The following is a 14,304-nucleotide window of genomic DNA, read 5'->3' as shown; positions in this document are numbered from 1 at the left end:
TTCACCGGACGTATATTCCATTTGCTACTTGCTAGTTGCTACAAAATTGTCATGGTATAATTCAATAAAGCCACTACTAGTATTACTATATATATAAGAATGTTAATTGAGTAAATGCATATATATACTTTTATATTGCAATATGCATTTTTAGTTTATGTTTTAAAATAATTAGGTAATTTATGTTTTAAAATAATTAGGTAGCATATACTGAAATTGGGGCGAAACCAGAACTTTAAAGCATGAGCGTGTATAAATTAAACTCAAATGGCCAATTCTTATCTTTGTCACCGGTAGAGGTGTTTAATGGGTCGAATAAGGGCCTGGTTGGGCTTAAGTAAATATGGGTTGGATTGGATAAAGGCCCTTTATATTTAATATGAGCTTTAAATGAGCCGAGCTTTGAAAGCCTGGCCAGGCGCAATTTGGCCCATTTTTATTACCAAAAAATATTTTAATCCTTATATATCAATTCATAATAATTAAGTTGAAAAAAATATTAATAATCCCCATTAACATCGTTATTTATAATATTTAAAATCATTCATTAATTATAGTATTTAAAAAATCCCTTTCCAACCCTTATTGAGCCCTTTATAACCCGTTTCATTTTAAATATATTAGTGTGAGGGCCTAAAAGTGGGGTCCCGGCCCATTGACAGCCGATTGAGCACCCCAAGTCACCAGGTAAAAGCGTGTGAATTGATGATTATTTTTTAAATATTTTTTTTATTTTGCTAGTCACCGGTTGATTTTGATTCCTCAATTATATTGATCAAAATAAGTTTCCTAGATACAGTTATCTTGAAAAAATATAAGAAATATTCTTAACATATTTAGTAAACAAAATTGCAAAAGCATAAAATTAAATATAGGCTTGAACAGAATACAAAAAATTACAAGGAAGTTGATGAGCTGTACACTTGTACTATAATTGAGGACTTGGTCAATCGTATCTCATAAACAAACATATTTGGATTCTTTTCATTTTAGGGCCAGTTGGGTCTACTCAAACAAATGGATTAATGGTCAAACCTCGTTTAAAAATGGGCTAAACATTTCCATCAAGATCTAATGTCAGTGTATTAGTTTGCTGCCTAGCTATGCATCAGGTACATAAGTTTAAAAATTCATCTATTATTTAATTAAGCGGAGAAAAATTGCAACTTAAAAATGTATAGGGACACTCAATAATTTTAACTTGTCTGTGTTTAGGTTCAATATTTTCAGACCTTAAAGTTTTAAATTTGAATCAAAATCCACAAAAAATTATGAATCTAGTTTCGAGTCTGGTAGGACTCAACTCTTATCCATCCTTATTTATGAACAATTATATTGTCACCGTAGCTGTTTAGTGGGATTACAATACCGATATTTGAAAAGACCTTGGCACTATCAGATAGACAATCTCTAAAATTTCTTACAGTCGGCTATTAATATCATTCTTATTAGGAATGTTATCATCAGATTTAACGTATATATACTATATTGTTATATATCTAGAATTATATTGGATCCATAGGATAATTTGTAGAATCTATAGTCATTCACGTAGCATATTGTTACTCCAAGTTTGTTTCAATGGTCTCTCAACCACTTTCTTCAATATATTACATAATTAGGGGCATATCTCTTTTTGGAAAAGATGTAGCTAAAATGTGTATAAAATGTTTTTAAGCTCGTACGTACAGTCGATGTTATGCCTTGGATTATTTCACCTCAACACAATTTATGTTAAGAGCATGTAGAACTTCAACTGTTCTACATACATATTTACGGAAGGTAATTAAATGTATTCATGATCACACGTTATGATGAATATAATATTGTTTTTTCAAACTGCCAAAACGATCTCAACCTCTCTATCTAAATGTTAAATGTTAGTAATTAATTTTTGATGACTTAATATAATAATGCTAAATATTTTTATGTATCACATTAACAAAGCTGGGATTGATCACCTAGGGTTCTTAAACCTCCCTAAATACATATCTCCAAAAAAAATTATATATGCTCAGAAATAAAAGAATCTTTCTTAGGATTTATAACCCATTTTTATAAAAAAAGTCTTAATTCAAATGGCAAGATGTAATAGGTGATTTCACATAGACAAATTGATCTTTTTTGTTACAAGATTCAATGATAAAAACGTAAGTCTTGCCTAGGTAATATGATATGTGTGGTGACTAAGATATGGCCTAAATCTCAGAAATATAAAAGATTGAATTAATAAATTAAACTATTTAAAAAGTTAAACCTTGCAAATATTTGAAACAGAAAAAGTATCTGTTAATGACATTATTATTTTCTATGGCGTTCCAAATTAATTGCTATATCTTTCTTTTGATGATGCCTCAAATCGTTTGTAGCGATTGAAATGAAACAGAGGAATTCCAGTCCGTTTGGTAATCGATACTACATGGTGGGAATGACAATGATTTGTAATGTAAATTTTTATAGTATTTATCATGTCATTCTTATCGTAATAAAGGTTTTATCATAAAAAAATATTTTTATTAGAAGGAATTTTAAATGAATTTTGCAAAGAAAATGAGATCGTTGAAGGAGTATAATCATGAACATTAAATTTGTCTAAAGATATTCCTACCAAAATTACGCTAATTTTTCATTAACATTACCATTTTTATCATTTAGTACTGATTACCAAACGGGTAATAAGTCGTTTTGTTTCTCTAAATATTAAAGTCTAGAAATCTCAAAATCAAAGTTACATTACTAATGGTTTTCATATATTCTGCAGGTCTCATATATAAAAGGGAATGGAATTATCCTGTAATAATGATTATGCAACAATAATTTTGATTTTCCTGACTAAAAATCAAATCACTTGGCTAAATTCTGCTGGGCAAGCAGTCCCACCTGTTTGGGCTGCTTTACTGTTGCACATATTTCACCACCTTTGCCAATCTGTGGGCGCTTTTTACTGCTTTTACAAACTATAAACTGTTCATATAAATTAGGACAATTTGGGTATTCCGCATAAGGTAGGGTTCGACTATTCGAGTGAGGGATTTTTGTATTTTCTGAAAGAGGCGGACAAACCATACCTGGTACTTTAAAGGAGTGAGTAAAGAGGGATACGTTCAGTCACGAAATCCTCCAAATGATACCTGCGCTCAATAGAGATTGAACCCCAAACCTTTTGCTCCACATGCAGATATTTATCCATTAAGCCACAAGCGCTTTGGGTATACCAAACAATTAATCCCCAATATTATTATTATTATTATTATTATTATTATTATTATTTATTATTACATGTGCACATGTGATCTTACATCGAACAATCAGAGAGATTGACCACTCATTTTATTATCGACTTGTGTGCAGTTAATTATCCTGTTGTGCAAGTCTTGAATATCGGAACTGAACAGTACTACAATTACGCGTAACCACACGTTTAATTAGTTGAATAAGCATTTTAATTACTTGACATTCCCATCTGTCGTTACTGGGCTAATATCATAATACCAAATTTTTTTTATTAAATGGAATCTCCCAAAAAGCTGAAATGTTCAGTTATTTTGTGTAAAATTGTAATGGAGCAGGTACTGTGACATTTGCAACTTGCAAGTTCAAATACTTGGTTATTGTTAACTGTACTACTTAGCTTGTTCTTTTGTGTACTAGCCTACTTGCTACTTCTATTAACTACTACTATAATACTTGGGTAATTGGATTGTATTGTAATTGTCCATATTGGCTTAGATAAGAATGGCGAGAACATAGAATATGATCATGTAGTCTATGACTACACAACTAATTAACTTACATTTGTGACAATCAATTAATTAACTTAGTAAAACCTAGTTATATCTCTTGAACACTAACGAAAATTGATCTAGTGAGGTGTCCCCTACTCGGGATATGGTAATATAATTTATAGGCTTGGGTGTAGTGGAAGTATACTCGCCGAGATAGCGACGTTTCACATTGCCCGAGTGTGATATCAAATGAGTAAGAGTAGATTATATATCATATTAAGTATGACCCAAAATTGACACGCCACATTGCCTAGTGTGGTTTCAAATGAGCTAGCCAGGGAACATATGTTATGTATTTTTATTCATAGCCCAAAATTAACGCGCCACATTGTTTGAAACATCAATTGTATTTTGTATTTAAACTATACTATATTTTTGATTTTAAAAGGCTAGTTTTAAGTAATTCATTTTTCGTCCTTGTAGTTAATTTTGGCAATCGATTATAATGTATTGTAACTCATTTACAATAAGGAGTGCCAAAATTATAAGTAAGAGTGGAAAATCGATTCCTCTATAGTTTGCTCAAATCGTTAAAGTGAATGTTGAATATGTATTCAAACTCTATAAATAGGCAAACTCAGTATAACAAAATATGACTTAACTGTATTCTTGTGCATTTGATTTGACAAGTCTAGTATACATTCAGCCAATTTACTCGAGACTTGATGCTTCATAAGATATATTAATAATTAATTCTAAAAGGTGAAATTATTCCCTGGCCTAAAACATTCACGTTAAAATCTACTGTCTCCCCATTTATTTGTTTTTTACAAAACACTCCATTATTTAGTGTTATGAATGGTCTGTCTTGAGCGTACATTTGGTGTGTGCATTCATGTGGTGACTCTTGGGATGAAATCCCATAAGTATGTCATGAATGGGTGTATTAAGTTTTGTCTTGATAATTGTGGTTTATGATGATGATTAAAGTATGAATTAATTAGTTAATTATGGGAGTTATGGGACCTAAATGAAGAAGTTCAAAGGTTTAAGATGCTCTACTATGCAAGTCGAGCAATACTGTCAGAAGCTCTCTGAAGTGCCGCTCGACCAGCTCGCTCGACCGAGCGAGCTTTAGAATGGGTCGAGCAAGCAGATAGAATGCAACCAGAAACTTCCTGTAGTCCGCTCGACTAGGCTGCTCGACCGAGCGAGCCTCTGCTTTGGTCGAGCGAAGTCTCTGATACTCCTAGGATGCTGGTTTTGACTCTTCAAATACTTGGGAATGTTTCATTATCATTTATTCATAACTTTAATATACTTAATGTTATTTAGTGTGATCTCTCCCATAAATAGAGAGCTCTCATTGTAATGATGATCCACATCCACAAAATATACCCCAAGCTAAACACTAGCCTATATCTCTTCTCTATTGTAATTCTCCATATTTGAGAGTTCTTTGAACTCCTTTGATAATATAAGAGATACTACACACCGGAGGACGTAGCCTTAGTTAGGTGAACCTCGTTAAATCTTTGTGTCATTTTATTGCTTTACTTTCTCCTACAAACATCGATATCATTGATAGCGTAATTTGTTTGTCACTAAACTTCATACGCTCGATCTTTGCAATATTGAAGTTTGAAACACATTGTTCGAACTCTAATACATCGTCGTTTTCATTTAGTAGTATTGAGGTATATATTGTTAGGCTATCACAATTCACCACATGATTATTCTATGGACTCACTCATATGAAATTATTTATAGAGCACATGGGGGCTCGGGCCACAAACCCACGGGCAATAAATATGAACTTATATATGATACTTGGTGAGTTTCACTCTTTTCCAAAACTATATGGTATTAGGAGAATTACCCACCAAAGTCCATAATTCAATATTTTAACGATATGAAATCTTCCTTACATGTAAAGTATTTCAAACATATATATACTGGTGACTATGTTATATCAAAGGTGATTTTAATTATGTGTAAGATACCCAATAACACATGAGCCTAAATCAAAGGGTCTCATATATATATATATATATATATATATATATATATATATATATATATATATATATATATATATATATATATATATATATATATATATATATATATAATGCATTGCTTTTACTTTAGTTGATGTATTTATTTTCTTTTCCTAAGATTGCAAATGAATGTAAAATACACATACACGGCCTATAAATATTTATTATTTTTGATCCACCCTTGTATTTCTCTTATTTCATGTTTCTTACTATCAATTTAATTTTGGTTCATTATGACACGTTGTGACAAAGTTTTACTAATTTAATGGTCATTAACTACCGCTCATCATCCTCTTTTATCTAAGCTTGAGACTAATATTAAACGGAAAGCACTCACATTTAATTTACGGTAAATAGAAGAGATAGAGGAACCAATTAAAAGGATTTTTGGGTGGATATTGATGATATGGTGCATGCAAAACATATCGATGAAGGAGAAGCTCTATATTGGTGAGTTAAATTGCCACATAGGAGCTGTCGCAATTGCTACGAATACGTCCATAGACGTTATTCAATGGAACCAGGTATACAGAAGAAGAGTCCATTTTGGATTTACACTGTAACACCTTGGCCCCTCAGACCGCCGGTGACTACCTATGGAGATTGTAGACGGACCCCACAGACCAACACAAATCGTTTTAGTGCACTTTGACCTCACTCGTGTACACCTAGGAAAACTTCCCAAGAAGGTCACCCATTCTAAGATTGCTCTCCACCAAACATGTTTAATTGTAGAGTTCTTAGTAAATGGACTCTCATAAAAAGAAGATGCAACTTGTTAATATGAGTAATCTATCAATTCTTTATTTTTAAAGCTAAATATAGAGTATCACATACACTCTCATATGTTTGGTGGTTGCTAGCTAACACATAGTTTAAGAAGAGAGATAGACACTTATTGAATTTTAGAACTAAAGTAAACATAATCTAAATTGATCGGTTTTTGACAGGGATGATATAGAGGTCGTTAGAAAAAACACATGGCAAGGTATCACGAAAAATATTTTCATGGAAATGAAAAAGAAAGGTATTCCCAAAAAAAACACATTATTTAATGCAAGATATGTATTGAGCAATAAAGAAGAATGTTGTTAGGACATATGGAGAGGTAACATAGGATTTTCTAATCAGAATTGCCCTTGATCAAGGTTCGACACTAAGCCTTTAATTTCTTCTGGCTGCAGTTGTAGATAAAATAACTGGATCGATACAAGGAGATGTACCTTGGTGCATGTTGTTAGCTGATGACATTTATATTAGACCAAAGAGGGGGTAAATGTTAAGTTAGAACGATAGAGATAAGACTTAAGTCACGAGATTTCAAATTAAGTCGGTGTAGGACAAAGTACATGAAGTGTAATTAAAGCACAAACGACATGACGAGAGGCAATATAATTCTTAAAGAGAAAGAAGTCGTTCCAAGAGAATGCTTAAAATACATTGGGTCTGTACTTTAGAGTAGTGGGAACATTTAACAAGACGTGACTCATAGAATTGAGTGTGTGTGACAAAAATAAAGAGCAGCTACTAGAACATCAAGTGATGAGGTGTGCCCTTAAAGCTAAAGGTAAAGTTTTATGGAATGACCATTAGACCATGGCTACTATATGGATCAGAATATTGAGCTTTAAGAAAGGATCATAGTAGGATGATGGAAGTAGGTAAAATGTGAATGTATCAATGGATGAATGGGCATACCTTAAGGGAGGGATAGAAGTTTAAACAAATATATAAAAAACAAGTTTAGGAACTGCAAATATAGAAGAAAAGAAGAAAGATAATCATTTAAAATGTTTAGACATGTGCAAATATGAGTTATAAGCGAGCTAGTAATTAAGATAGAAAGTTGTACCTTGGGAGACTTAAAAGTGGGTAAGGATATCAAAAAATGACTTAGAAGACATAAGTGAAAAGGATATGAAAAATCTATACTTACAAATTGAGATGACAGAAAATCAAAATGAATAAAGAAGAGGAATAGATATATACGACTATTGGATCTAATATTCATATTCATGCCATCAACCCCGATCTTTTTGAATTAAGACTCCAATACAAACTCTCAAAGTCCCTTATTATTAGCTAGCCTTTTCAGAGACACAAGTTTGGAAAAAAAAAAAAAAAACAAAAACAAAAAAAAAAAACAAAAACAAAAGAATTTCACGTGCAATATAAGCTGTAGAACATAATATAATTAAATAAAATCCTGCCTATAAAACCCCCAAAAAATGTTTCTAAAGAAAGCAGAAAGGTGAAAGGTGAGTTGATCTAGACTTACATAATCAACCCATTTTCATTAAGGGTGGGTGGAGCGAACCAAATTAAAGTAATGGCATTAGATGCACCCATTTATTATCAACAACAAGACCTTTTTGGTCATAATAATGGCACCAATAATAACCATATCTACCCTTTATTACAAGCTGCATCATCTAGTTATTTCCCTGATTATACCCATGATTCTTTCTTTAAAACCCATGATCAATCCCAACAAAATCTTTCATTTTCCACATTTAATCAAGATTATTATTCTACTTTTAATGATTTTCTTGATGATAACCCACTAGAATTTGATTGGCATTCTTATTATTATAATAATCATGGGATTATTAACCATGAGTTACCCCAATTGAATAGTTATGATTATGAATGTTGGGGTTTGGTTGATAATAATAATAGTAATAGTAATAATAATAATTGTTCGTCGTCCCCGGACCATGAACAGACTGTTCATGGTGGGGACGACGGTGTTGGTTTGGAGAATGTGAGGATGAGGCCGAAGCAGCGACGACGTGCGAGAGCTAAGAAGAATAAGGAGGAAATTGAGAATCAAAGGATGACTCATATTGCTGTTGAAAGGAATAGAAGGAAACAAATGAATGAGTATTTGAATATGCTTAGAGATTTGATGCCTCATTCTTATGTCCAAAGGGTATGCATATACATAAACTTTCTCTTTTCCATTTTCTTATATTATTTTAATTTACTTGCATTAAAATTATTTTTATTCTTAAGCAGTACAATTTTGTGTGTTGGATGTGCTGCATTTCAACAAATTTTACAAATAGTACTGAAGTTTTAAGAAAATTTACCTAGAATTTAATATTTTATTAATTTTTCTATAATAATCACAACTTTTAATTAATTTAATCATAAATATCTTAATTTTAAGGTCATTTGATCAAGAAATTTATTACCAAAATGGTGATCAGTATTTTATTCTAATAAAAAAAGTAAAAATAAAATAATAAATCAAAAATATTATAAACTTAAAATCCAAAAATAAACTTACTTGATTTCTGTTTTTAATTTTTCAATTCTATTGTACTTTAATTTTGTTTTTACTTTTATATTTTTTATGCAAAATAACTTATTATATAGGTAAGAATTTATTTTGGTGCATTTTTAACAGCTACTCCCTGTTGTTGGAATTATTCATTTTTAATCAATGATTAGAAATTTTAATGAACAATATCATTAAATTATACTAGCTTTTTCTAACTTAGTTTCAAAAAAATTCTTATAGTAATATAATGATTAAAGTGTAAAAAACAAACTGAAATTTTTAATTTGAATTATACTCATGAAGTAACTTTTAATTTGAATTATAGTCATTATTATTTATCAAAATTTGCATTATAGATCTTGTGAATGTTACACCATTTAACAAAAAATGTGAGTTTAATGATTGTAATAAAATTAAAATTATTTCTTTAATTTCTAATGTGTATAGTATTAAGAATTACTTCTATACATGGTCCTTTTGATAAGCTCTAGTAATATAAGAATTCTGAAAGTGCACTCTTATGGCCTCATAGCCTATGAGTTATGAGACGGCCTGTCAAAAGTTGAAGTAAACACGGTCCACTATAGGAATGTGTGGACACTAAACTATATATACTCTCTTTGTATATAGGCCGGGTATTTGGTTTGGAGATTTTTTTTTTTTTAATTTATAATTATTTGATTTGTAAATGGTTTAAATTAAAAATTACAATATTACTATTTTTTAATCGAGAGGAATCCATTTTTCTCGTTCATTCTAACCCCTTAGCTTTCATCCATTATCCTTTCATGTTTTAATAGTTTTTCAGATAAACCTAAGAAAATAAAGCTAATTACTAATTATTTTTTTTATCAAAATAAATTTTTATGGAAAACTTTTATATTTTCTTGAAAATTACTTGTAGAAAATAAACACCTGTGCGCGGTAATTATCATGGTCCATGGGCTTATAAATTATGTTAACTAGAGTGATAATAATACTTCAACGAACTAAGAGTAAATTTATAGTTAGATTCAAATCTTGTAGTCATCTATAGGATAGCAAACCAAATCCCATAGACAACTCTTTGAAAACAATAACACGTTTCATACACTGATTAAATAGTTAACCTAATTCATAGTAACACGTTTCATACACGGGTTAAATAGTTAAACTAATTCATAGCATAAGAACATAGATTCTTTATTTTGAAGTTATTCCACTGAGAGACAATCTCTAAGAGTAGCTAATAATAAAAATCAGATCTTGTCTCAATTAGAGTAAGTACTACTTTTTCAGGTAAAGTCGTAGGTTTTATTTTCACTTGACTTTTTCCCTCCCTTAGACTATTGTCTGCCCTTTAATCCAAAAAAATTGTTGATGATATTACATTGAAATCCATAATTAATTGTCTATTTGATGATTTAATCCACATTTAATCTAGCTTTTTAACTACAAACCCTCAACTAAGAAATAATTAGCCTCTACATGAGCATAACTAGACCAATGTATAAATCAAACCAATATATATATACACCACTAATTAATTAATACATCAAAATTTCTACAAGTAGGACATGTATTTCAAATTATTAGTATATATTTCGAATTGGAAAAAGATTTAGAAATTCATTGGTGTAATCCAGTAAAAAGTAAAAAAAAAAAAAAAAAAAAAAAAAAAAAAAAAAAAAAAAAAAGCTGACGGTGCTTTATCTTTTTTATGAATCATAATAAAGGGGGACCAAGCATCAATAGTAGGAGCAGCAATCAACTTTGTTAAAGAGCTGGAGCATAACCTACAAAATTTAAGTGCTAAGAAGCAAATGAAAGAAAATATTAATACAAAATCCACATTATTGCCTTTTGAAGATTTCTTTAGCTTCCCACAATTCTCCAGTAATGCACAAATAATTAATGATGATCCAATGATGTCCGGCGACGCCGCGACCAGCCACCACCACAACAACCACCGTGAGCAGCCGAGTAATGGTGGGTTGAGTGGTGCGGATGTGGAGGTGTCAATGGTGGAAAGCCATGCTCATCTTAAGATACGTTTAAGGAGATCACTTAAGCATTTGTCTAAGCTTGTTTCTGGTTTACATTGTTTGAGGCTGGTCATTCTTCATCTTAATGTCAACACTTCTGATGATGGTGTTGTTCTTTACACTTTCAGTCTCAAGGTAACTTTATACTCCGTTATCTTTTGTTTGTCCGCTTTAAAATTTTTTATTTTTTAAAAAAATTTTAACTAAGATTTTTTTGAGGTGAAATATATTGATGTTAAATATTGTTAGATTCATCGTAACACGTTTCTGTGTCCATAAGATTGATATAATATAAAATGATATAAAAATTAAGAAGGTGGTGGGGTCATTAAAATTGAGTGTATAAGATTAAAAAAAACAAATTAAGAGAAGTGTTCATAGGAAATTAAAAAAATGACATGGACATTACCCAAAATACTATAATGCATTTTATTTGATTTATTGTTTGGCAAATTAAAAATTTTTAAATTTGAATTTGGATTAAATTCCATCATTGTTTTTAAAGTAGTTAAAATTAAGAATTTCAGAATGACTATCCAAATCTTGTCATTCTCAAATTCTTCATTTATAATTTCATAATTGAAATCCATAATTTGAAATAAAATACTTATTTCAAAACACTACATAAGGAAATTAATTAAATGGTTCAAAATATAAATATTAGCAAACATTATGGGGGATAAAGAGAGTAGTTTTTTATTACGTAATTTTTATAATTTTTATGAAGTTTATTTAAAGATATTGTAGCTTAAAATTTAATTTATAAAGCGTGAAAAATTAAAGTGAACAAATAAAAAGTTATGAAATGTGTAATTTTTTTTATTACTATTACTCTTCTTTTTCCGAAAACTTATCATAAATGTGTATATTTAAATTATGTGTATGTGAGAACTTTATGCGTTGATTAAAATATAAAGAATTATAATATATATTTTTATAATGGTTTATAGAATATGTGTTTTGCAAAACGTGGGAGAAACTTTATTAATGGAGGGATTATACTTATATAAATTTTGGTTAAATTTATAATACTTCATTGAAATTTGTGGTAATCTACGCTGTCTAGTGTTTTATTACAAGATCTGCTCTACAACCAAATTTTTTGTTTTTCAGAATTGTTTGGTTAGAGTCTTAGTTGAAGTAAATATTATTTATAATTTTTAAATAAAATTTAAGTTTGATTTTTATCTAATTTCCTTTGTAAATTATTTTATTTAATGTCAACTACATACTTTACGGTATGATCTATTCGCTATTTCTTCTCTTCAAATTCTGACTTTGAGGATCTGATTGATAATCATTACTATGACTATAAACATGTCAATTGTCAATTACATATAACGGGATATTAATTGTTCTATATTTCAATATATCAAGTCAAACATATTAATAACATGAATTAGATAGCTATGTTTAGTATAAATGTGGTCCAAGTATGGAATTAACTTTAAATAATTAATAATATTTAAGTACACTTATAAGATATAATGAAATATCATATTGCTACAAACTTTGTCTAAAACATAAATTTCAAAAATTTTTATTAGAATTTTATATTCAATATATTCCGCTTATTAAATACTCCATAATTATATATATTAATATATGCTTTTTGTATTTATGATTTATATTAATAGGTGGAAGATGAGAGCAAGCTGAGTTCAGTGGATGAGATTGCAAGGGCGGTGTACGAATTACTAGGTAGGATTCAAGAAGAAAATAATTAGATGGTTTTAACTAAATATTAGTAAATCAAATCTTGATTAAGTGTTGCTTAATTAGTCAAATTAGCCAGTTTTCTTACTACCTATATATAGCTGGCTGCACAATCCTATATCTTCCCCCTTTCTCACCCGTGATGTGAGTTAATTGATCTTTTTTTTTTGTGATTAAACATGTATGAGCATAATATAAATTTCTATTGCCAAAATTCTAACTTGTGACTAATTTTGTCATTTTATTAAGAAATCAAGGTTTTCGTTGTCTAATTAGTAGAGCTAGCAATTGCTATAATGCTTATTTTCCAATACAGGTTGACTTCAGTCGCCCGAAAAATGTTGAGAGTATATAATATTTCATTGACTTGAACAAAAATTTAAAGTGATAGTTGACGCTTTAGAAATCCAGAATATATATCATGTCAAATAATAGTAAAGGTGCTAGGTCGGATACTTGTAATAGTAGAGATGGATCTAGCAACATTAAGACCATAATATGTTAAAACTGTCAGGAATCAGGACATTTTAGGTCTAAATGTCCAAAATTAAAGAATAAATCTTAGGCCACAGTAGTCAAAAGTAAACAGAATAAGAGCTATGACTCAGAGGAAGATTTAGCATTGATTATTTGTGTTGAATCTAGTGATTTGGTTGATAGTTGGATTCTTGATTTTGGTAGTTCGTTCCATATGAGTCCTCGTCGGGATTGCTAACGGTACTCCATGTGAAGTAGTAGGTATTGGTTCCATGAGACTTCGGACTAGTAATGGGAGTAGGGTTACTTTGACTAAGGTGAGGCATGTTCCTGCATAAGAGAAGAACTTGATATCGCTTGGGACCTTAGTGATTTGGGGTCAAGGGTGAGTTTAGCAATGGGGAAGTGATTATCTTTAAGGGTTCGATTTTGATACTTAAAGGTGTCAAGGTGAAATCCCTGTATGTCTTTCAGGGTGTTACGCTGCCTAGTTCTGCTGTTAGTGCTTTCTACTTATCACCAGGAGATGACGATTTATGATAGGCATGGTCATATGGGTGAAAGTAGAGGACTGCAATTCTCCATTGGAAATCGTCTTACCTGTGTCAAGGATGCCTATCTTGAGGAAGACAAGCATTGGGTGTTTGGGTTTAAACACGGGTGTGAGCTTAACATTGAAGCTCATGATCACTTGTATGGTAAGATGGTTAGTTGGCTACATTTGGATAGTTCGTTTTGATAGTTCGTTTTGTGGATTTGTTATGTTCTGTGTTTTAGGTATTTTGTGGCATCATACCTATGGGATAACACCATACTCTCTAGTACTTGGTTGTTGGGTAGATACTGGATTAGTTTGTTTGATCGGGGTTTACACACGGGATTAGAGGTGCCCAGTATGTGTGTGGTGTGGCTCAGTAAGGTATCGTGCTATCTCATATTTGGAGTCTTGTTAGGGCTTTGGTGTGTTGTTGTGTATTTTGCAGCAGCTGGTTATGGTGATAGTGGTACCGAGTTTG

At 30.7% G+C, this 14,304-nt stretch overlaps 1 protein-coding gene across 1 annotated transcript; it reads left to right on the top strand.

The window, feature by feature from the left end:
* The first annotated feature begins 8,000 nt into the window (after positions 1-8,000).
* On the top strand, positions 8,001-13,376 carry LOC130797097 (transcription factor bHLH94-like). The gene is made up of 3 exons (XM_057659588.1): positions 8,001-8,717; positions 10,787-11,230; positions 12,733-13,376. Exons 1-3 carry the CDS (start codon positions 8,115-8,117, stop codon positions 12,820-12,822), a joined length of 1,137 nt encoding a protein of 378 aa, XP_057515571.1. The 5' UTR covers positions 8,001-8,114; the 3' UTR covers positions 12,823-13,376.
* Positions 13,377-14,304: the final 928 nt, after the last annotated feature.

This window comes from Amaranthus tricolor, chromosome 12 (genome assembly GCF_026212465.1).
Source record: "Amaranthus tricolor cultivar Red isolate AtriRed21 chromosome 12, ASM2621246v1, whole genome shotgun sequence".
In the NCBI taxonomy this organism is placed as follows: Eukaryota; Viridiplantae; Streptophyta; class Magnoliopsida; order Caryophyllales; family Amaranthaceae; genus Amaranthus; species Amaranthus tricolor.
This window is presented reverse-complemented; position numbering and strand designations above follow the sequence as displayed.